The sequence below is a fragment of the Typopeltis vanoorti genome, chromosome 9, assembly GCF_054136105.1.
Source record: "Typopeltis vanoorti isolate ZY-2024b chromosome 9, IOZ_Tvanoo_1.0, whole genome shotgun sequence".
Lineage (NCBI taxonomy): Eukaryota > Metazoa > Arthropoda > Arachnida > Uropygi > Thelyphonidae > Typopeltis > Typopeltis vanoorti.
In genome coordinates, this window is record NC_143557.1 from 86,717,824 (window position 1) to 86,742,244 (window position 24,421).

The following is a 24,421-nucleotide window of genomic DNA, read 5'->3' on the forward strand; positions in this document are numbered from 1 at the left end:
AAACCTTGTCATCATCAACTCAAATACCCTGGCGTATATAAAATATTATGTGACTGCGATATTCCTTATTTCGGGCAGACAGACAAATCTGTCGAAATGCGTATGGAAGAACACATGAGAGACATTACTTACAAGAGACAGCGAGCAAGTGCATTATCAAGTCATATCCTCTTCTCGGCTAATCCTAATGATGATAACCAAAGTCACAAAGTCTGCTGGGAAAAATCTACAAACATCTTCCGTTGCAGTGACGAAATAGAGAGAAAAATTGTGGAATCGAGAGAAATCATCTTCAATCCTGTTCATCTAAATAACAACTTAAGCTACAACCTCCCGGATAGTCATTCAGCGGTAATCATGTACTGGCGTTCACGTGATGCAGCAAGCAAGCACGCACTCTCCCAACAATGCAACAAATGAAAGAACAGCTTTAAATACAACTACAATGTTTTAATGCTAATTATGTATAAAGACTGTCTATGTTGTTCATAGTCTTTTAACCCTCAATGTTTAGTGTTTTTTCTTTTATAATGTCACCTGAAGAAGGCTGTTACAGGCCGAAACTAGTAGTGTGTTTATATTAAAAACCTTTTTAATTAAATCTCGGTTCTAGTCATTTAATTTTTTTTCATAAAAAAAAAAAAATATATATATATATATATATATATAGTGATTTTTTTCTCGATTGAGTATCATTATGGATTGCTAAATTATTAATCAGATTTTTCATCTTAAATTGATTTATATAATTTGGTAACTGTACATAAGAAGTTTTACCAAAAAAAAAGAATGTTTAATTCTTATTTGGGAATGTTTAATAACTGCATTCTAATAGCTACCAAAGTTTCAGATCAACCAAGAGACTTGTCACACTATTTTTAAACAAATATAAAGTTGCATAATGCATACTTATTCACACAGTTAACAAGGATATTATACATTAAAAAGGCCAATTTTCAAGATAACCAAACTGATTTCGTATATTTTATACAAATATCACTATGTAAACATCAAATTTCTGATGTCTACACCTGACTCAATTTGAAGAAAAACAATTAACAAACAGTGTACACAGCATTACACCTATTAGAAAGCAATTTTCTTAGGAATTAGATTTTCAAATATCCTGATATGTGGCAATCAACTATTCAAATAAATTGTGAAATTACACTATTAAATATTTTAGAGAGGAACAATAAAAATCCTTCCTCTCTAGAGTATAAAGGATAAAATAGAGGAAAGTATAAGAAAAGAGCAGTTTGGTTTTAGAAAAGAAAAGTCAACTGCCGATTTGATTTTTGCTGTAAGGGAAATGATGAAGAGACACTGAGAATTTGGAAAACCTACTTATGGCATTTCTAAAAAAAAAGCCTTTGATTAGGTTCAATAGGAAAAAGTCTGGTTTGTAAAAGACAGACACAAGAAATCATTATGTTCAAGAATACGTATGTTAAATGTAAGAGCTGTGTGAAGATACATTTGGTAATTCAGAGCAATTGACATGTAATAATGAACTGTGACAAGAACATGTCTCATCTCCAATGCTGTTCATAGTGGCAAAAAATAGGGTTGTCTTAGATACCATTATTGACTAGAAAGGAGAAACAGATGTGATAATTTGGACATGTTCAAAAGAGCTACAGAAGAAACTGGACAACTAAAACAGTGTGACACAATTGACTATGGGTAATACATCAATAGCAAGAAGAGTGAGAGCATGATTTTAACCTGGAGAAGAGTGAGAGCATGATTTTAACCTGGAGTTAGTAAGGTGGGGTGTCACAGTTATTTCTTTCTATCTTTGGGGTCTGTGACACCCCACCTTATACCTTAGAGAAAATGTACAAGATAATGGTGTTACTCAATGGACAGGTCTTGAAGAGTAGCAAAAACTTCAAATATTTGGGAAGTGTACTTTCTAGTAATGGAAGTTTAGAGATGAGGAGATAATAAGGAAGATTTTAAACAGTGTTAGTCTACTCTGAGATAGTGAGGCCCACTGAAATAATAAGCTTCTGATTAACAGAAGTTACTTTTTGCTCATTTTGTCTTATGCAACAGAGACCTCAAAACTTTTGTTTCTAGCAATGGAAACGAAAAGTTTTGAGGTTAATATTGGCAAAATCAAGGAAACAGAGAATAAGAAATGTAGCTATTAGGGATGTTTTAGGACTAGAATGTGTTGAAGAAATGTTACTTGTGATTTTTGCTTGAAGTGGTTGGAACATATAACGAGAATGAGTTCAGAAAGAATTCCAAGAAGAATATATGAAACTGATGGGGGGGGGGGGGGAGCCAATTCAAAACCACAGAAAATGTGGAATAACGAGATAAGAGAAGATTTTAGGGAAAAAAAAAAACAAACCCTGAGCTGAAACAGAGTTCATGAAGAAAGAACTTGGGGAAAAAAAGGGAAGCAGTGATCCGACTGATAACAGACAGGACTTGAGTTTCTTCTGGAGCAATTACTGATGAAAGAGAAAAATCCTTCATCAGTATCTGCTGTTTTTTTTAGTAGAAACAAGTAAAGTAATGATAAAAAATTCTGCAGCACCACGATAATATGTTTCACATTTGGTATATACAAATGTACTGACTCTCACTGTAGCAAACACCATTATAGTGTACTCACTCACTATAAAAAGTTTTAAAAAATCAAACTAAGCCACAATGCTATGCTAATGGAAAATTCAATACAGAAATTATTTCACCACAATAAACCATTCCTTTGGTCCCTATGACTTTGTTATTGCGAGAAAGAATTGGCTGTATTACTAAATTTAGCAAAATTATTATTATTAATATGTAAAATAATGCTGACAATAATAATAATATAAGAAAGATTTTAAGAGACTAGCCAACTGAAATTGCAAGAATGAATATAATTTTCTTCCTTGTTAGGGTAATTTTTTTAAATACTCACTCTCTCTTTACAATTATTTACTTAACTGATATAAGTAAAGTGGATATTAAATCCAGCATTATTTCAAAGCCAAATGTGGAAACTATGAAAGTTTCGTAAAAAGTTCACCAGAGAGCTTACAGGAATATGCTCACCGGCATTCACGAGTTGCCCTTAGCGTGGATCACTTTACTCATATAATTTTGCATCACCGAACTGAAGCCCTTTGGCTCTTTATTTCAGTAAATTACTGAACTGAATTTGTAATTTAAAAAAAATTATGAATATAAAATGGCAGTCTCCAAAATTTGATGATGTCAAAACACATCATATGGTGCCTGTCAATAAGATGGAAAGTGTACTCCATAAACGAACACAGAGTTTCCAAAGTTTTCCTTTGGATATTATATAGAAATATATATAGCTATATGCAATAGTAAATTCTGAGCAATATGGCACAAAATTCATGTGGATGACAAATTTCAATTATGATGTTTCAAGCTAAATTAAGTCAAAATTCATGAAGTGATTTAAGAAATTAAATATATCAAGTAATTCCATTTCTATCACTCCACTAATAAAGAAAACTTACAAAAAAAGTAAATATTTCAAAAAAGTTTAAGAGTCTCCGTGAATGATAAATATATCCAAACAGACTTGAGGAAAATATACTATACAGTATTTTTCAACCCCCACCCCCTTTTTTTTTGTAATTACATAATAATTTTACAGGCATCAATGCAATGTCATTCCCCCCCCCCCCCCCTTGCCTAGTCAGAACTACTCTTATATCCAAAAAGCACTGATGGATATATGATAAATCCTTTACAAACTGCACTGCATCTGTAGAAAAGTTTGGGCTTAATTTGAATATTTAAAAAATTATCTGAACCATAGATGTTTTCTGTTAGTAATCAAACTTCATCTAACATTTTATTTGCAGTACATCAAAGCAATAAACTACATACAAATTTCTTTTATTTTCTTGAGGTTGCAGATTAGCCATATAAAATAATGTGGAATACTAAAAGAATACAGCTAAAAAGCAATTAACAATCCTATTTTAATATTCATGGTAGAATGACCATCAAGTCATTTATGTATCACTATGCAAATATGACAGATGTGTATACAAATGTAAATAACTAAAATGTGCTCTCACAGACTATTGTTACATAATCTAATAATTTGAATAGAAAATTTCTGAAGACCAATAGAGGAACTGTACAAAGTCACATTTTCTTACCATGAAGCAAGCATAAAATTGCTCGCTACTAAACATTTCATAAAAGCTATAATTTTTAGGAAACATTCCTCACATCCTTCAAGATACAGTCGTATTTAAGTCACAGGCCATTGACAATTTTTAAGACACTAGTTTGATTCTTTAATACAAAAAATTATGCACATCATTGGCACCACTATATCATAACAAGTGAAGCAACTGACCAGCGACACACAAAACTAATTATCTCAAGCTAAACAACTCATCATGTTGTCAAACTAAGCGAATCTTTTTACTAGCACTTTCAGTTTCAGGACCATTCATATGAATAAATGAAGACATTGATTGTAGTAAAGGATTTTCTGAGGCATGTCCAAACAAAACTGGCAGAAGAGCAACTCCATAACCTGTAGCACGTTCACCCTGTAAATAATACAGGTAAGCATTAGTAAAATATGAAATCTGAACAATAAGTTTTCTCAAACTGATTCCATGACTCCTCTAACTCTAGCAATAATTTAAATGGGACAATTCACTTATGTAATATTATTTAATGCATAATTTTTGACAGCATCTTCCTTCACAGGGCAAATTAAAACTGTAATAATCAACAAAATAACACTTAAAAACCAAAGATGTATGTGCTGCAAAGCATGATGTGAACTCAATCTATAAATGCCATTACCGTCAACTCCTATGATACCTGTAAGCCTCTCAACTAAGAAACAATTGCTATGGTTTTCACCACTGTCAGTCAACCAGGAAATCTGAGTGTTTAGGCTGTATATCTCTCGACAAATGCTATGGATAAGTGTGGAGAATTTCGAATGATTGCTCATGTCTGGCACAAAGGCATATTAAATAAGCTCTCACAATATGGTCTGTTTTCTGACGTATGAAATTGGTTGCCAGCTTTCTCTTTGGTTGCATATTACATGTGATGGTGGAAGAATCTTTATCTCAAACTGCAACTCTAATGCTGAGTTTCACAGAACTTTATTTTTTCACCTACTCCATTCTATATAAATATATATATACACACACATCAGTGACTTTCTTCAAATCCAATCTGCCATTTGCTGCTATTATTTTTTGGGAAATCATACTAACATATTAATTATAAAAACTTTAATTAATACTTTCCAATATTTTGACAACATTACATTACCATCATCAGAGATCACAAAAAACAATATATGCAAGCAGACACTAAACACTGGGCAAATGATGTTGAAGAAAGGTAACTAAAGTTGGGCCGAGTCCTAAATGGCACTCCTAGTGGGCTAAATTCGGTAGTCTTGGCCATTGGGCTAAAGATCCGAGGATTAATGCTTCCCAAATTTGGGGTAGTCTCATGCACCAAAATTTGTTGAGGTTTGGAAAGTTTTTTAGGGCTGAGAGAGATTTGAGAAATAGCCTCTCATGTATGTATTTGCTATGGTGTAATAGAGGGGCCTTCTTCCAGCATAACCTGTGGTGGATGTCCAAAGCATGGTCAGCTAGTCCTGAATTGCTGTAATGGTGAAACTGGTTGTAGTCCTTGTGTTCAGAAATTCTGATATTGGCTGTTTGGCCATAATAGGCCAGTTTGCAGCTGCCAGCCACTTTCCCTAGACCAGGTAGGTCTAGGGAAAGTGGCTGGTCTTTGGTGGAGCAGATAAGAGATGTCAATTTTTCAGATGTGCCCCAGATATATGGAATGGTGATATATCTTGAGTAATCTCTGCTCTAAAGGGGAAGGGATTGTGGTTACATGGTTTTAATATTTTTTTAGATTTTTGGGGGATCGTAGCCATTGGCTAAGGAAGTGTTGAGGATATGATCAAGTTCAGTAGTTAGGGCACTGTTACCAGAATTGATTATTTTGCCCTGTTATATAGGTTTTTTTTATAATCTCATATTGTTGGGAGGGAGAGGGTTGACTGTTGGTGAATGTATCCACCTGTATATGTAGGTGTTTTGCAAACGGAAAATGTCAGGGATCCATCAGGCTGGAATGTAATCAGTGTCTAGGAATGGGAGACTGTTGTTGTTTTCCTTTTCTAGGTTAAACTGAATTCTGGGATGTTGATTGTTTAGCTGTGTTAAGAAATTGTGGAGCATATCCAGGCCATGTGGGCAAATGGAGAACACATCATTCATGTAGCGTAGCCATAAAGTGGGTTTATGTGGGGCAGAGTTTAAGGCTTTTTCTTCAAAGGTCTCCATGAAGAAGTTGGCCAGGGGTGGAGAACCCATTGCTGTCCCTCTCTGTTTGTAGAATTTTCCTTGCCAAACGAAATAGCCTGAATTCATGGTGAACTGAAACTGGGCTGATATTGGGAGGAAATATGGCTTGGATGAGGTCTAAGGTATCTTTGAGTGAGACATTAGTCAATAAAGAGGAGACATCAAAATTGACCATTATGTTTATGTGTTGGAGTGTGAGGTTTTTATACTGCCTTGAGTTTTTTTTATGTGTGAAGGTGTGTTGCCGGTATACTGCGTGAGCACTTTGGCTAAATGTTTGACTAATTTGTGTGTGGGTGAATCAATACCATCCACAATGGGAGATAACTGGCACATTTTGTTTATGGATTTCTGTAGTCCATATGTATGGGATGAGGGGGGGGGGGGGTCTAGAAGGTGTGTTGCCAGTATATTGTGTGAGCACTTTGGCTAAATGTTTGGCTAATTGTATGTGGGTGAATCAATACCATCCACAATGGGAGATAATGGCACGTTTTGTTTATGGATTTTTTGTAGTCCATATGTATGGGGGAAGGGGAGGGTCTAGAGGTAACATTTTTAAGGAGCCAATGGAGTGTTCTGATCTGTGTGTTGGTGGGATTATAGTCTATAAGGGAGGTAGGAAGAATGATCTAGAAGTAAGGAGGCAAGCTTACCTGTGTAATCTAATTGGTTTATATTTATAAATTTTTTTATAATTAATATTTTAGCATATGTTGTTATTTCCAAAAAAAAACTAGTTATGAGTAACCAATATATAAGCTTATCTACACCAGAATTGCATTTTGCTAATGACAGTACACCGCACTCCTCTTTCTCATTGGACTAACCTTGCCATATACTAATCAACAAAACTTCCAAATCAATTCCAAAACAATGGCAAAACTCAATCCTCTTATTTCTTGCAAAAAAAAGACCCCTTTTTCTTCCTGTCTTACTTTTACAACACCAAAATCTTAGAACAAGATGCAACTGTTCAACTTGAGTTAACTTTATGACATTCAGTTCTTCATGACAAACATTACAAATACCATCTCCACATTTAAAAAATTTAGTTCTCTCTTTTGCAAGGCACCTATCAACTCCAAATCCACTGAATATCATTATCACACCTGGATTAGTATCCTTAAGAGCTTCCTAAAAATCCTTAACTCAATAAAGAAGTGAATTGGCAAGAAATCTGTGATTAATGACTGGCTCACACCAATTCACTACTCTTTCACACATATATTGTTTTTGCATTTTCTTGAAAAAAGTTCCAAACATGGAACTTTTTCAAGACACTTCAAACTTCCAATAAGCAGTGTCACACTAGGCAATGAAATTCATCTCCCACCTAAAACAGTATGCCTTTTTGAGTTTTCTGAATCTGTAAAACTCACAACTTTATGCATTAAAAAATAATTAATTAAAAGTTAAGTAAAGCAATCTTTAGAAATATTTAGTTAAATAAATCTTACACAGTGCACTGGATAAGCCATATCAAGATGAATCCAAGTTCCAGGAAAGTCAAATCCAAGATGAGCACCAACAAATAATCCAGCACAAGATGGTTGAGCATTACTGCGATCCTTATAAAAAAAAACACAACAAAACAGAGCTCTGTTGAGAAAGCCCATTTTTGTATATTAAAATACATGTATTAAGTTGTAGAGAAATTATGCTGTTAAGCATAATTATTTATGCTTAACATCAACATGTATGCTAATAGCATACATATAAACTATTTTTAATTAATTTTGGTGTTTAATATTAATCAACACTTTCCATTCAGTTATTTGGATCAATGCCTTTTCATAAATTGAACTTTTGGAAGGACGACAATTAATCCTATCACCAGATATAAAATGTAGATTTTGTTTGATATGTATTTATGCATAGGTTCTGAATAATTAAAATTTAACACAATCTCTTTAAGTAACTTCTGTTTTAGGCCTTCGTTTTTAAATTAAAAAAAAAAAAATTTATTCATCATTGTTTTTTTAATATAAAAACATAATATAAAAACTATAAACATTAGTTTCTAAATTTAGTAGATTTTAGTTAATAGTTTTCATTACATCATAAATTGCGATAACCTTTAAAATATAAACAGCATTAGTTCGGTGAGGAGATTTTAGTTAAATGAATTTTGTAAATAAGAGATTTTAGTTAAATGGATTTTGTAAATAAGAATTTTGATCTACAGCTTCATACTTATGTTTTTCTTTTTTGAATTTCATATTGAAAAGGAGAACATGTAGGAGTTTTAAAGCGAATAAAAGTTGTTGAGCAGCTCTCAGATTTGAATTGTAGACTAAAATATACAAACATTAGTCAAGAAAAAATGAAAGAGTTTGTGAACAGAAACCAAACCTTGGAGATTAAGTGGCAAGCCCTGAAGAAAATACTGATTGATTCGGCCAGAGTCATGTGGTCTGCAAGGATAGAAAAATCAGAACTCCATGGTGGACACAGAAAGTTAAAGAGGCAGTGAAGGAAAAGAAGAAAGCATATCAAAAGTTCCTGGCAAATAAGTCAGCTTGTACTCTTAGAGAATACAGAGACAAATGTAAGAAAGCTACACACTGTGTAAAACTAGCTAAACAAAAGTTATGGGAAGACTTTGGTAAGAACATAGAAAGTAAATATCAAGAAGGTGGCAATATATTCTGGAAGTTGTTGAAATGGAGGAAAGAGTGCTGTAAAAGGAATTAAAGATAATAAAGGTGAACATGAAAACTGGAGAAAAAGATATCCTTGATGTATGGAGCAATTACTTCGAAAAATTGCTAAATGAAACAAGCAGCGATGACAGCACAGTGGTAAAAAACACTGACCAGGCATGCAGTCAGGAATACATATCCATGCTTGAAGTAGAAAAAGCCATCAAAAGCCTGAAATGTGGAAAGGCAGCCAGAGTAGATGATATTCGACCAGAAATACTCACGTATGGAGGCATAAAAGTCTTACAGTGGCTGCACCGTATAGTTCAGAAAGCCTGGACACAGAGACAAATTCTAGATGATTGGAGTGGAGCTCTCATAGTACCCATACATAAAAAAGGGAAATAAAACTGAATGTGAGAATTATAGAGGTATTTCTCTACTGAGTGTTCCTGGTAAGATTTATACCAGTATACTTGAGAAACATATACTTGAGTTGAGAAGGATTGTGAAGAGAAGCTTGGTGAAGAACAAGCTGGATTTGGGCCAAATAGAGGATAGCAGGATAAGATTTTCACTTTACAAATAGTTGAGAAATCATGTAAATATAACAAAGATCTGTATTTAAGTTTTATAGATCTGGAAAATTCATATGACAAGGTGACAAGAGAGAAGCTATTCAAAATGTTATACAGTGTCAATGGGGCATTATATCAAGCAATAAAGTTTGCCCACAAATTCGAGACCCTTTGACACTTCTGTGCATGTCAACAGGAGGAGAATCCATTCCGATAATAGGAAAATTAACTTCTCTTTTATGATCACTGTAGTTAATTATGTTGCCAACCAATTCGTACATCCTTCATTTCTTTCCCCCTTCAGCATGAATTGACTGTTCTTGGCAAGACGCCAAGCAGAGACCTACAAACTGTGGATGAACTATACTTGGTCTTTATTTGAGTTGCAAGTCAGCAATTAGAATTGAAGGAAGTAAAGGAAGATGGTTTAATGTTAAATCTGGTTTCATACAAGGATATACATTATCCCCTCCATTATTCATTATTTAAATAGATTACATTATGAAGGAAAGTGGTATTAAACCTGATATCAAAATTGGAGATGTTAATGTCAGTTAGTTCTTTGCTTTATGCAGATGATGTTATACTTCTAAATAAATATGTTACAAGTCGGCAAGATTCCCTGACTAAATTGAATAACTGTTGTAATAGATATGGTATGAAGGTCAGCAATAACACTACAAAGACAATGAAAATATGCAGAAGCATTGAAAATATCAACTGCATTGTGAATGGAGAACCTATAGAACAAGCAAAACATTTCAGCTACTTGCACGATTTTTAGTGAAGATAGTAAATTAAATATGGAAATAGACAGAATCAACAAAACTAGTATGGTAGGAAGTCAAATGAATACATTCATATGGAATAAGAGAGAAATTAGCCAAGACACTAAATTAGCTGCATACAAGACAGTGTTCAAACCAATTTTAACTTATCTGAGATGGGTTAGAAGTAAAACACTTGACCAAAGACTAAAGACCACAGATATGAGAGTCCTGAGAAAGATTAGGGGCACAAACAGATGGCATCAATGGCAATATCATATTAAAAATGAGGATATTAGGAAAATTAGTTGAATTTGTTAGCATCAGGAAGGCATTAGCAGAGTTAATCTCAATTTCCTAATATCCTTGTTTTTAATATGATATTGCCATTGATGCCATCTATTTATGCCCTAATCTTTCTCAGGACTCTCATATTTGTGGTCTTTAGTCTTTGGTCAAGTGTTTTACTTCTAACCCATCTCAGATAAGTTAAAATTGGTTTGAAAATTGGTATGGTCTCTTTCCTCTCCTATTCTGGTAGGTAAGTGACCATACCAATTTTCAAACTCTGCCAAGTTAGCAGGAAAAGACACAGAGGAAGACCAAGAATATAGGTGGATTGATAGAGTAAAAAGTGCCTTAGAAGATAGAAATATATAAGATCTAACAATGTTGGAATCTTGACAGGTAACAGATTGATTTGAAGGAAAATTGTAGATAGGAAGTTAGTAAGGATGTAAATTTTTCATGTAGTACTATCATATCCTGTACATCTCTTGAGGATACATGTCAGGAATTTGATGATGCTTCAATACTCTTTTTAAATGAATACCAGGAAATTCTTGACGTGCCCAAGCTGAACATAGATGGTATGGATTATCTAATTATTAATCTACCCACAGTGCTAATATGAATCTTATTATAAGCTAAAAGGCTTTCAGTAGGTGGGCTTCACCAAAACTGTCATTTATCTGACTGTGGATTACTTACTGATAAACATAGACATTATATACTCAATGGACAAAACATTAGGGATAGGGGTGATGGGAAATTGACACCGGCACCCCCCCACATAGTGTGTGTGTGTGTGTGTGTGTGTGTGTGTGTGTGTGTGTGTGTGTACCCAAACAGAACACAGAGTAAATAGACACACATCAGGGCTTCACAACAGTGTACTGCAATCGACGAACACGAGTAAATGCACTGATCTTAGTGACTGACTTTGATTGTGGATGTATTATCAGCACAAGACAGTGTGTCATTCTACTGCCCAAGTGGTAAGAACCTATGGTTCTCGAGGGCAACCATATCAAGGATCTACCACAAGTATACCATCAACAGATGCACCAGTGTCCAGCGAGGAAGTAGTGGCTGACCACATGCCATTGATGACTGAGGTTGACACAGACTGTCCAGTTTTATACAGAACAACCACAAGGCAATGGTGGCACAAATCACATCCAGTTTCAATGTTCAGAGGTCCAAGCAGTGTCAGTAAGCAAATGGTAAACTACCCTATATACCATGGGCTATGGGAGCCGGCACCTTAATTGTATACTACTTTGACAGCTCATCATTGGGCATTGGCACCTTGCCTGGTGTTGGGACCATGAAAACTGGATCTCTGCAGAGTGGACTCGAGTCATGTGGTCCAATGAATCCTATTATCAGTTGTACTGAGCTGATGAGAGGATGCAGGTGAGGCATCGACAGCATGAGCCGATGACTCCGTCATGTCAGGGTCAGCTCTGTTCAAGGAGGTGTTGAATCTGTGATGGTTTGGGGAGAGGTCCTTAAATGCTGCAATCTACCAGAATGTGCTGGCTGATCACCTACACACTTTCATGGCCTTCATGCATCCTGCAGTCAATAGTGTGTTTCAGCAGGACGATGCGTCACCTCACTGGGCCACAACCACCCAAGCATGGCTCAAGACACATCCAGTGGCAATCAAGGTCCCTGGATTTAAATCCAATCGAATCTCTCTGGGATGCCATAGAACAAAACATCAGATCCATGTATCCGGAACCGATATTTAAGGTGCAGTTGTGGACAATGCTGTAACAGGCATGGCTGACATTACCTCTGATATCTGGAGTCAATGCCTCAGAGAATACAGGCTGTTATTCGTGCTAAAGAAGGACCAACACATTATTATGTAGGTATCTCTAATGTTCTGTCCATTGAGTGTGCATTTTTACCTGTATATAAAAAAAAATTCTTATGTGACACATTAAGTCCCTTAGTGTGTCTGGGGAGGTCCTTAAATGCTGCAATCTACCAGAATGTGCTGGCTGATCACCTACACACTTTCATGGCCTTCATGCATCCTGCAGTCAATAGTGTGTTTCAGCAGGACGATGCGTCACCTCACTGGGCCACAACCACCCAAGCATGGCTCAAGACACATCCAGTGGCAATCAAGGTCCCTGGATTTAAATCCAATCGAATCTCTCTGGGATGCCATAGAACAAAACATCAGATCCATGTATCCGGAACCGATATTTAAGGTGCAGTTGTGGACAATGCTGTAACAGGCATGGCTGACATTACCTCTGATATCTGGAGTCAATGCCTCAGAGAATACAGGCTGTTATTCGTGCTAAAGAAGGACCAACACATTATTATGTAGGTATCTCTAATGTTCTGTCCATTGAGTGTGCATTTTTACCTGTATATAAAAAAAAATTCATGACTACAGCCAAATGTGGACAAAATTTATTGCCAGCATACTAATAAATTATATTACACAAAAAAAGTGTTATACATTTCGTACAATTAAAATTGTAATGCATTTTTGGCAAAAGTTACAAATTCCCTAAGGACATGGTTAAAGAATTAACATACAGTGCTTACAAAATGTTGTACCATACTTAGCAAAGTGATTCTGGAGTTTGTGAAGTAAACTGGCCCACTCCTCCTTCAGAGCAAGGAGTGGGGAGGCATTATGCTTAATGGATTATGGAAGGGGAATAATAATGGATTATTATTCCCCTCAGAAAACACTTGTAGCTTGGTGCATCCATTAAGCATAATGCCTCCCCCACACCATAATCCCAGCACTGCTGTATCTATCCCTTTCAAGAACATTCTCATGATGATGAGCAGTAACACTTTCATGCCAGATTAATTGTTGTCTAGAATAGGAGGACAGACTAAAATGACTCATTTGAAAAGTGTACATTGCCCTATCGTTGTCTTGTCTGACTTTTATGGATACAACAACACTGCAAATCTGCTCTACAATGAGCTATGGATAAAGGGATGCAGACACCTTGCCACAATTTGTTGAGATATCTGCATACCTATGCTTGAATCGAGTCGGCTTGCAAGCTAACTTGCCATGGTGGACTGATTATGTTTTGTTGTTATAACCAAAAAGCTGTCTTCGTGCTTCATGGTGGAATGAGTGTAAACTCTTAGCAAACATTTGGAACACACTCCACTGGTCTGAAATGTTGCCCAAAGCCTGCATACAATGCTATGCGAGATTACAAACCCTCTGGCAATATGAGAAATTTTGCAGCCTTCTTCAAGCCTTTCAATAATTCTTCTCCATCTAGATTGTGCCTTTGAGACATTATGAGAGTGATCTGAAAGGTTCTCGGCCTTGACCATAGATGATAACATTATCGGCAAGATTTTTTTTTTTTTTTTAATTGGGACATCTGTCATAGGCATCCATGTGAAATTGCAAGTCATTCTATCAAGTAGTTTGTTTCATACAGCTGTCTGAAGCAAAAGTGTTGTCTGTATCCCTTGAAATGGATAAAATTGAGTATCATGCGGTTATAAAAATTCTTTGTAAAAGAAGGCTTAATGGCAAAAGAACTTCATTAGAAGTTCATAAATGTTTATGGGCACTCTTCTCCCTTGTTTTTGACAATTAAGAAATGGGCTGCCGAGTTTAAACATGGCCGTACAAGCTGTGAAGATGATCCACGTGAAGGACGTTCAAAAAGTGTAACAACACCAGAAATCATTGATCAAGTGCATGATATGGCATTGGATGACCGGCAAGTCAAAGTGCATGAAATTGCTGAGACAATAGGCATTTCAAAAGAATGTATAGGTTATATTTTGCATGAAGAATTGCAAATGAAAAAGCTTTGCGCAAGATCAATAACGCACTTGCACGAAAATCTCTGAACACTGCTTAGAGCATTTTAACAAGAATAAAACTGATTTTCTCGTCAATTATTATTATGGATGAGACTTGGATTCACCATTACACATCAGAATCCAAACAGCAGTCAAAACAGCGGACAGCAGCGGGTTATTCAGCAGCAAAGAAGACAAAGTCGATACCATCACTAGGAAAGGTCATGGCATTGGTGTTTTGAGATGCTAAAACTGAGAGGAGACCTCCACATAGCCATTAAAGGAATGCGGAGAACAAACCAGGGCTTCTGACCTAATTTCCAATACTTAGTCTTTATTTGAGTTGTAAGTCAGCAATTAGAATTGAAGGAAGTACAGGAAGATGGTTTAATGTTAAATCTGGTGTGAGACAAGGATGTACATTATCCCCTGTGTTATTCATTATCTATATGGATCACATATGAAGGAAAGTGGTATTAAACATGATATCAAAATTGGAGATGTTAATGTCAGTTCTGTGACTGAATTGAATAGCTATTGTAATAGATATGTTATGAAGGTCAGCAATAAAAAGACAAAGACAATGAAAATAGGCAGAATCATTGAAAATATCAACTGCTTTGTGAATGGAGAACCTAAAGAACAAGTAAAACATTTCAACTACTCCTGACAATTTTTAGTGAAGATGGTAAATTAAATATGGAAATAGACAACAGAATCAGCAAAGCTGGTATGGTAGGAAGTCAATTGAATAAATTCATGGAATAAGAGAGAAATTAGTCAGAACACTAAATTAGCTATATACAAGACAGTGTTCAAACCAGTTTTAACTTATGGATCTGAGAGCTGGGTCAGAAGTAAAACACTTGACCAACAGACTAGAGACCGCAGATATGAGAGTCCTGAGAAAGATTAGAGGCATGAACAGATGGCATCAATGGCAATATCATATTAAAAATGAAGATATTAGGAAAGAACTTGACATTGTCAGCATCCAGGAATGCATTAGCAGAGCTAATCTTAGGTGATATCGTCACTTAAACAGAATGGGTGAAGAAAGATTAGCAAAACAAGTGTTCTCTGCCAGGTTGGCAGCAAAAAGACCAAGAGGAAGACCAAGATATAGGTGGATTGATACGGTACAAAGTGCCTTAGACAATAGAAATATAAGATCTGAGAATGTTGGAGTCTTGACAAGTAACAGACTAATTTGGAGGAAAATTGTAGATAGGAAGTTAGTAATGATGTAATTTTTTTCATGTAGTACTATCATATCCTGTACACCCCTTGAGGGTACATGGCAGGAATTTGATGATGATGAAAAGGGTAAAACAATAACCTTAAGGGAATATTATTCCAATCTTTTAACTAGACTAGACGAAAAAATTCGTGAGAAAAGACCCAGTTTGCAGAAGAAAAAAATCATCTTTCATCAGGACAATGCACCTGCCCACTAAGATGTTTTGGCAATGCGAAAATTAAGGGATCTGCACTATGAATTGTTGGAACAGCCACCTTATTCCCCAGATTTGGCTCCCTCTGACTTCCATCTCTTCCCAAAACTAAAACTCTTCCTCGCTGGTCAGCGTTTTTCTTCGAATCAAGAGGATTGCAGCTGTAGTGGGGTATTTTGCAGATCTTACTGAGAACCACTACAGGATGAGATAATGGCGCTGGAGCATCACTGGAATAAATGTATTATTCTTAAGGGAGATTATATTGAAAAATATAAATAATTTTGAAATTATAAATTTTTTTTTCATTGTTAGTCCAAGAACTTTTCAGACCACCCTCGTATATAATCTATACATTATGGGAAAGGTCACTATCTAGACTGGTTTCAATCATTAATGCGGTCTCATCTGTGGGAGATAAGACTTGGATAAAGGATTAAACCAAGAATATAATTTCTTGGCATTTTTAATTTATAGTATAATCAAGTGAAAAACCTTTCGACACCTATCTCTGATCGAAATCATTTCAATAATAAAATGATGCACCTTGTTTATTAAGATAATCTTTAAAAGCAGCGAGTTTCTCCGTTGTTCCTGGCATTAAATAACTATAATAAATAAACAAACATTTGGCTTCATTATGTAGACGATATTTTCATCATAATGGCCAGGAACAACAGATGAACTTGCTGTTTTTAAAGATTATCTTAATAATCTACATAACATAAAATTCACTTTGGAACAGGAAGAACATAAAAAATTCCTTTTCTTGATATCATAATAGAAATCAATGAAAAGGATAATAGATTATCTTTCTCCATTTATAGAAACCCACCAACACAGGAAAATTTCTTAATGCGGCCTCACACCACCACCCCAGGCAAAAATAAGTTGAATAAAAACCTTGAGGGATAGAGCTTACAATATTTCCAGCACAGAAAAAAAGAGAAATGAAGAATTACATTATTTAACACAGATCCTCAGAAAAAATGGTTTTGAACCTAAGATAATCAAGAAAATCCTCAACACACCTCCTACAAGCATCTCACAAAAGCAAGATTTCAAGAACGCAATCATGCTACATACATCAAGAATGTTACATTTTATTTATCTTAATACAGACAAATTGGCCAAGCAAACATAACATTAAAGTTGCTTTTCTTCCGCTAGAAAAAATGTCAAGATTTCTACATTCCCTAAAATCTCCACATCACCCTTTAAAAAACCAGGTGTATATAAAATTCATTGTTCCTATCTGCTACACATGCCAGACGGAAAGATCAGGGGAAATTCGTATGAATGAACACCAAAAAGATGTGCAAAAAAGGAGAGAACACAAATCAGGCCTAGCATCCCACACAACTTCCATCAGCCATGATGTACTCTAGCATAAAACAAACATGTCTTATATTGAAAAAAACTGTTTCATAAGGAAATTTAAAGAAACTGAAAATATGCTTAGAATTCCAACGGAATGCAACAAAAACCAGGGCCTAATTCTACACCAAGTTTGGGCACTGATAAAAAATATACCTAATTCAGACCTCGGACAGTGTGAATGTGAACAATAGAACGTGACAACATCCAGCATTGTTCCAACTTAGCATGCACAGATTTTGCATTCGGATTTTTTTAATTTAATGAACAGTTAGCTGGCCATAGAATCATAGAATGGACTATTTTGAGTAATTTCTCATTTCTTGTGTTTAACCTTTTAGTTACCTTTAACCCATGAAGATGTAAGTCAAACGATATACGAAACTTGTCGGGTTTGTTTATTTTTATTTATCTTAATAAACATGTGGTCGCAATACTGGAATCTTTCTTTTGAACTGCTAAACCACAGAAACTTACACCTACAAAGATAAACATCAATAAATGGAGGAAAGATCACCACAAAAGAAATACGTCATGACTGGGGTACTTGTATATAGAGGCTAATGACTTCATATGGAGAAAACATGTCTAGACATAATAATAATTACTAACTAAAAAATTTATTTAATTAATAAATTGCCAGCTTGGTTTGTCGAGTGGTTAGCATATCCTTTTCCAGCCAACAGGTCGTGAGTTCAAATCACACTGTAGGCATGGATGTTTGTAAAAGCCTCTGTACAAGCTTGTATAGCTCCTCGAGTTTATAAGGCTTTTTTTTTCCTTTTTTTTTTTAATTTAAATTACTATGCAGTATTTCACCTTAGTCATCAAGGCATCTCCATGGGCACAAAAGAAATACAAATAAGCATACAAACACAAACACATTAGCAGGAAGGCAAACACAGATTTAGTATTACACCAGGATTACAATAAGGATCCTAAAGTCCTTACTGGAACCCAATTTTTTTATTCGTATGGAGTTCCCTCCCTTTTCTCCCCCATCCCTATCGGGGCGAGTTGAGTCTCCTCATGGGGGTTAAATATTTATGGCTGTAGATCCGGGTGTTCACTGGGCCGGTTTGCCTGCTTGCAGGATGAAAAAATCCAGATAAACTGGGGGAGAAAAACCCTGCTGTCCACGCCCAAGACCGGCTAACTTGGCTATGGCCGAGGAAGATCTTGAAGCTCATGTCGGCGACGGGAATCGAACCTAGGACACTCCTTCCCTAGGCATATGGCTGCAAAGCACAAAGCCACAAGGCTAACCGTGTGGACACCACTGGAACCCAATATGGGTAACTTACTGAAGGTCTCAAGATAACAGCTTTCCATATTTCAAAAATAATCTCTCTAATTTATATCTGTTCCTGTATAAAAGGGAGGTCCCCCCCACACTGGATTCAGTGATATGTATCCATGGCATGATTTTCTGTCAAAATAGGCATAGTTTCTGTATTCTTCTTCATGAATATTTGTTCAAAACAGGAACGTTTGCAGGAGCACAGGATGCTGTAGATCCCAAGGTAGTCTATATCAGTGTTTTTCAAACTTTTATGACTGTGACCAACAACGAAAAATACATTTTACTTCTCAACTCAGCACACACATGATGCCTGGAGGGGATTGAGGTTATACAATACTAACATAGAGCAAAGGTGGAGCAAGTCCCAGGTAGTTTGCTGCCATCAAAAAATCAGTTTAATATCTGATACCCACTGGTCTCAACACATAAACTGAAATTTGTAAAGGCATTGAAGAGCATGTAGCTCACCCCACCTATGCCACAAGTTGCACTATCTCTACAGTCAGTTCTTTCAATCGATGAGAAACGAAACACACACACACACACTAAACTGAAATAAAAGTTTCCTAAAATAATGCAGTTCTTACTACACATAAAAAAGCAAAAAGAAAAACAAACTTAATATTCAACATGAATTTTATTGACATTTAAATACAACATAAAACTCAAAATAAACAAAAACTAAAATTAGATGTTTTAGTTAATGCAATAGGTGTACCTTCCATAAAAAGGGTTAATTTTTATTCACAGGAATAAACAGTTTTTCTCACTATGCCATGAGTTGTCCTGGTGTTTCACTACCTCTATATGGTCAACTCTATCTCCATCGAGAGAGAAAATATTTATTATTATTCAGGCCTCCATGGAGTCAAAAGACTCATCGCAGGAGGTCCTTCTTAGGAACCACAAAGTCTATCACATCACTCCTTAAATTTGTTGACCGTTCTCGCTCTCACCACTCTATCAGGCAATGCATTCCATGGTTCAACCACCCTCCATGCAAAGAAACCACTCCTCACCCTCTTGCTCACAGTTTCCTTTCGTAACTTCCAGGGATGCCCCCCCCCCCTTGTTCAACCAAGCAAAAGAACTCCCCAATGTCAACCCTGTAACCACCTCTCAACAGCTTAAAAGTCTGAATCATATCACCTCTCCTTCTTCTATCCACCAAACTCTGCAGTCCACATTCCCTCAGTCGATCCTCATAGCTATCCTTGTACAGTCCTGAAACCATCTTTGTCATCCGCCTTTGTACCCTTTCCCACAGTTAATTTATCCCCTTCAAATCTGAACAATAGTCTAAGTGTGGTCTGATCAGAGTCGTATACAATGGAATGATAACTCTATAGCTCCTCTAATAGAGTATGCAGCGTCCCAAACCTCAAGACCTTACATTTGGCTGCATTAAACCGACACCCCCATTCATTTGCTCATCTGTCTAGCTTAATCAAATCCTCTTGCAGGGCTACCACATCTGCACTATTACTAATAACCCTTCCCAGCTTCACATCATCCGCAAACAACTGACTATCCCCTTGCAATCCACTGGCAATGTCATTGATATAAAGGTTGAACAGTATAGGTCCTAGTACTGAGCCCTGTGGGACCCCACTTGCAACTGCCTCACCATACACAACTCTCTGATACCTATCAGACAGCCAATCCTGAATCCTGTTGACCAATCTGACATCCAGACCCATGTGCTGCAATTTAAGTATCAGCTTATTGTGACACCCTGTCAAATGCCTTCGCTAAGTCTAAGAAAATTGCAGTATATGCCTTTTCCTCATCTACTGCTCTTGTAACTTTATTATAAAAGGCTAGCATATTAGCCCCTTCACAAATCCATGTTGACTCTCACAGATAACATTATCCCTCATCTGCCCAATGCTGTATACCATGGGTGTCAACCTCGCGGCCCGCAACAAATATTTTTGTGGCCCAGCCAAACGTTTGCCAATGAAAGTGATTACTACATATAGCCATGTTGCATGCATTTCCTTTACATGCAGGCGAACCATTTCCCCCACTATTTCTACCAACCGATTATATACCTACTATCACGTGCCAGTGCCACACCAACGTCTAGTCATCAGTCTTGTTTGAACTGACTTGTTTGGTGTGCATAACAGGAAATATTTCGCTTTCGGTGAACAAGTAAAATAAGTTTATTTACATTACGCTTATTAATTTGTGCAGTTATTTAGTGTCTGGTAAGTTGATGTTCAAGAAAAAATATCAGTTTTTATTAAAATATTCTATTATTTTATGTTAACGATTATTAATTTTTATCAGTCCTTTGTATTCAGTATGTCTCTATTGAAACCAAGTGATAGTAATAAACGAAAAATTGCTAACGAACATCGAAATTTCCAAGAAAAGTGGGAATTGGAGTATTTTTGCTGTGAAGTAAAAAATAAAATAATCTGCTTAATATGTAATAATGTTATCAGTGTACCAAAGTTATACAACATTAATTGTCACTATGAACAACATAAATCAAAATAAGATAATTACGAGGGATTAACGAGACAAGAAAAGCTGAAAGAGCTCAAGTCGCGACTGAAAAAACAACAGTTCATGTTTACTAAAGTATCACCAGAAAGCGAAGCGGTGATACATGCAAGCTACGTCTTGTCGGAGTTGATAGCTAAACACTAAATCTTTTACTGAAGGTGATTTCATTAAGGAATGTCTAATTAAAGCTGCAGAAATTATTTGTCCTGAAAATATGAAGGCTTTTCAAACAATCTCTTTGTCTCGAAATACAGTTGCGGAAAGAATTACTGATTTGGCGACAATTTAAGTGTTCAGATCAAAGCAAAATCATCTAGTTTCGAAGCTTTTTCCTTTGCCTGCGAAAAGAGTACGGACATTGGGGGGCGTAGCTCAATTAGCTGTGTTTGTTTCTTTGTGCTTGTGACACGGATTTCAACATTTTTGAGGAATTATTGGGACTAATACCAATGCATAACGCTAGTACAGGACAAGATATATTTGTGTTTTTGAACTTCTGCAAAAATAAATTTTTGGAAAAAACAATGGTTTCATGGCATTACTGCAAAAAATCGAAGTGAAATTTATGACGGATCCAAGATTCATCATACGCATTGCGTTATACATCAAGAAGTATTATGCTTGAAAGTAATAAACATGGAAAATGTGTTGACATCTATCAAAAAAAAAATCATTAATTTCATAAAATCTTGAGGCTTAAATCAGCGACAGTTCTCTGCTTTCTTAAGTGAATTAGATAGCGAATATTCCGGTTTGTCCTACTATACCGAGGTACGTTGGCTATCCTGCTCCAAGATTCTTAAACAATTCTGGGACTTGAAAGAAGAAATATGTCAGTTCTTAATAACTAAAAATCAAGACACAAGCCTGTTTGACTAAGTGTAGTTGCAAGATTTATTCTTCATGGTTGATATAACAAAACACTTATATGATTTAAATTTAAAACTGGAAGGAAAATATCAGATCATTATGAACATGTGTGACCAAGTTAAGGCATTCAAATGTAAACTAGTTCTTTGGGAAAAGCAGTTGAAACATGCAGATTTAACGCACTTTCCGACATGCAACATGAACAAATCAAGTTTAAGTGAAACTGCATCGTATCAAAAATACGCAGAAAAAATTGTAAGCCTTAGAACTGAATTTGAAACAAGGTTTGCAGATTTTAAATTTTTGGAAGACAAGTTTTCTTTGTTTTCTTCGATTTTTTCAATAAATATTGAATCAGAACCTAATCAGGTTCTGATTAGGTTCCGATTCAGTTTTGAAGGAAAAATTCAGTGAAGTTGGCGTGCCTGGATTTTACAAATATTTACCTGCCAGGTTTTAAAATACTCGAAAATTCGCATATGAAATTATATCCATGTTTGAAAGTACTTATCGGTGTGAGCAGTTATTTATAATTATGAAGATAAATAAGTGTCCTGTCAGATTCAGAATTACTGACATTCACCTTGGATCAGTTTTGAAAGTAATCACTCCGAAGTAGGAAAGATAGTAGCAGAGAAGAGATGCCAAGTGTCAGGGAGAAAACATTAATTTTATCGTTGTTCTTGTTCTTTTTTAAACTGTACTTTTCAAAATAAACCTGCGTTTTTATGAAAACTGAAGTTTTGTTTTTTTGCAGCCCACATAAACTTAAACCTCGTTTATTTGGCCCGTGTTAACCTTTGAGTTTGACATGCTTGCTGTATACGGTCTCTCAGTAATTTCTCCAAGATCTTAACTACTGATGACACACAAACTGGCCTATAATTAGACACTTCCAGTCTGCTACCACCCTTATGTAATGGCACTATCTTACCTTCCTTCCATTCCCTGGGCACCTTTCCTATAGTCAGACTTTCATTGAAAAGCTAGGTCAAAGGAGCTGTCAGTTCTTTATCACATTGTCTCAAAACTCGTGGTGAAATATCATCCAGTCCCACAGCTTTACTGACATCCGGAGTACTCAGCATCTGGAACACACTCTGCTCCTGCACTTCTAAACCTCGAACCTACCCTATCCCTCTAATATTAAAATTTACTCCTCCAGGATGAAATACTACATTTCCACTATGTTCTCTGCATCAGTCACTCTATTCCCGTTTTTATCCCACAATGTCAATCTTCCACAGTCATTTCTCCTCCTACTGGCCACATAGCTAAAAAATTCCCTAGGATTTTCTTTGGATCTTAGGGCCAATCACTTCTCATATTCCAGTTTCGCCTTCCTTACCATACTAGTCACTCTCCTGGCCTGTCTTATATTCTTTGTGCATCTGCTCCTCACATGTCTCTTTATATCTCTTCAATAGCCTCTTTTTCGCATGCAGTTCCTGTTTAATATTGTTTGTCATCCACTTTACTCCAAATTGTGTCCTCTTCTTCACTCGTGGAATACAGCTTACTACTGCTGCTAACAGATATTCCTTCACAATTTCCCAAGCACTAATGGATATCCTGTCCCCTCAATTCCTCCCTCCATGAAATTTCCCCAAGTTGATATCTAAGACTATTATGATCACCTGCCTTATAATTCCACATACATTCCCATCTCTTTGATACCCCTACATGTCTATTCGTCTTCCAAGTCAAAACCACATGGTCAATCTCTCCAACTGGTGGGAGAGATGTCATTTCAGTTATTATCAACTTTTCTGATGCTATGACCAAATCCAAAACTCTTGAACCTGTTGTTCCCTCTATTACATGTTGCCTAAGACATTTGTCCCTCAAGAATTCTAGAAATTCCATTCTCTAATTGCTACATGCATCTTCCTCTCCTCAATTTATACTGCTGTAGTTAAAATCTCCCATAACAATCATTCTTCTTGCACTTGCCAAGTTGAACTGTCTAAACATCTCCTGGTCCTCACCTTCTGTGCTCCTTGGTCTGTAGCAACACCCCACTAAATATCCTGTTCTGCTCACCTCTACCTCACCCCATACGCTTTCAAAATCCTTAGTGTCACTGCCTTCCGAAGCCTCCACTCTTAGAGGACATAAGTTGTCACTTATCATAAGCAGTACCACGCTTTCCCTTCCTATCCTGCCGAAAAATGCTGTACTCTGCTACTTCTATTCCTGTTATTATATCCTCTTCTGTCAATCACTTCTCAGTGATCCCAATAATCTTTGGCCAGGCTGATGCTATCAGCGCCATCAATTCCTCTCCTTTATTTCGGATACTCCTGGCATTGGTGTAAAGCATAAAAATGCCATTGTTTCTACACCCAGCATTATTCTCTCTAGACTCTACTGGGCTCAGTGTTACCCGATGTTGTCCCCCTTCTCCCACGTACCCATTCCCACAAGAGGCCACCCTGGGATGAACTGACTCG

General features: G+C 36.2%; 1 protein-coding gene across 6 annotated transcripts in view; it reads right to left on the reverse strand.

Annotated features, from left to right (window-relative positions):
- Positions 1-3,863: 3,863 nt before the first annotated feature.
- The window catches only part of grsm (probable aminopeptidase NPEPL1 granny smith protein), a 223,847-nt gene continuing 203,289 nt past the window's right edge, over positions 3,864-24,421 (reverse strand). For all 6 annotated transcript variants that reach the window (XM_090398544.1, XM_090398548.1, XM_090398547.1 and 3 more), the window contains exons 11-12: positions 7,817-7,927; positions 3,864-4,550 (exon numbers count right to left, since the gene is read on the reverse strand). In XM_090398544.1, the coding sequence (XP_090254670.1) occupies positions 4,401-4,550; positions 7,817-7,927 (261 nt within the window). In that variant the 3' untranslated portion in view covers positions 3,864-4,400. The remainder of the gene's footprint in view (positions 4,551-7,816; positions 7,928-24,421) is intronic.